The sequence below is a fragment of the Procambarus clarkii genome, chromosome 73 (genome assembly GCF_040958095.1).
Source record: "Procambarus clarkii isolate CNS0578487 chromosome 73, FALCON_Pclarkii_2.0, whole genome shotgun sequence".
Classification (NCBI taxonomy): domain Eukaryota; kingdom Metazoa; phylum Arthropoda; class Malacostraca; order Decapoda; family Cambaridae; genus Procambarus; species Procambarus clarkii.
Genome location: NC_091222.1, coordinates 26378671 through 26379588, shown reverse-complemented (window position 1 = coordinate 26379588; position 918 = coordinate 26378671). Strand labels below are relative to the sequence as shown.

The window sequence follows — 918 nt, the reverse complement described above, 5'->3', positions numbered from 1 at the left end:
CGGACCGAAACGTCGTCGTCCCTTCAACTTCTAGTGTGTGGTCTGGTCAATATATATATATATATATATATATATATATATATATATATATATATATATATATATATATATATATATGAATATTGATTCAGCGGAAGAATTAACATTTTAAAAGTTGTTGAAATTTGCTTCTAAAAGAGCACATTAGAACTAAAATAAAATATATGTTAATGGCAGTTAACAATATTTTGACTGGGTCTGGAAAATGATTGTTTAGGAGCAAACTACCAATTCTAAAGGTTGTTAAAGTTGAATTGTTGTCATTAAGGAAGGATCAGTTAGATGGAGACTGAACGACCTTTAGCACTGAAGGTTGTAGCAATATTTGAAGAGCGAGATAATTCACGATTTTGCACGATTGCAATTCTTATTCATCTTGAAAAAAAAACAGAAGATTATCAAATCATTCTTAGCATGACTTTACGAAGGATTATCATACTTAATAAAACTTATTTTCATTCTTCAACACAATAAATTACGTAAATATATACTTAAGACTTTAGTAACGATTTACACACACACTTTACCCCCATAGAAGTCTGATAAGGTAGTCAAGATGGTCATTTTGAAGGCTAGTAAAGATGTCATTTTGAAGGGTAGTAAAGTTGTCATTTTGAAGGGTAGTAAAGATGTCATTCTTAAGGGTAAAGATGCCATTTTGAAGTGTAGTAAAGATGTCATTTTGAAGGGTAGTAAAGATGTCATTTTGAAGGGTAGTAAAGATGTCATTTTGAAGGGTAGTAAAGATGTCATTTTGAAGGGTAGTAAAGATGTCATTTTGAAGGGTAGTAAAGACGTCATTTTGAAGGGTAGTAAAGATGTCATTTTGAAGGGTAGTAAAGATGTCATTTTGAAGGGCAGTAAAGACGTCATTTTGAA

At 30.8% G+C, this 918-nt stretch overlaps 1 protein-coding gene across 1 annotated transcript in view; it reads left to right on the top strand.

Annotated features, from left to right (window-relative positions):
* Positions 1-595: 595 nt before the first annotated feature.
* Positions 596-918, top strand: part of LOC138356676 (uncharacterized) — a 633-nt gene continuing 310 nt past the window's right edge. Inside the window, exon 1 of the mRNA XM_069312869.1 lies at positions 596-918. This exon is cut by the window's right edge and continues 310 nt beyond it. Within this exon, the coding sequence (XP_069168970.1) occupies positions 596-918 (323 nt within the window).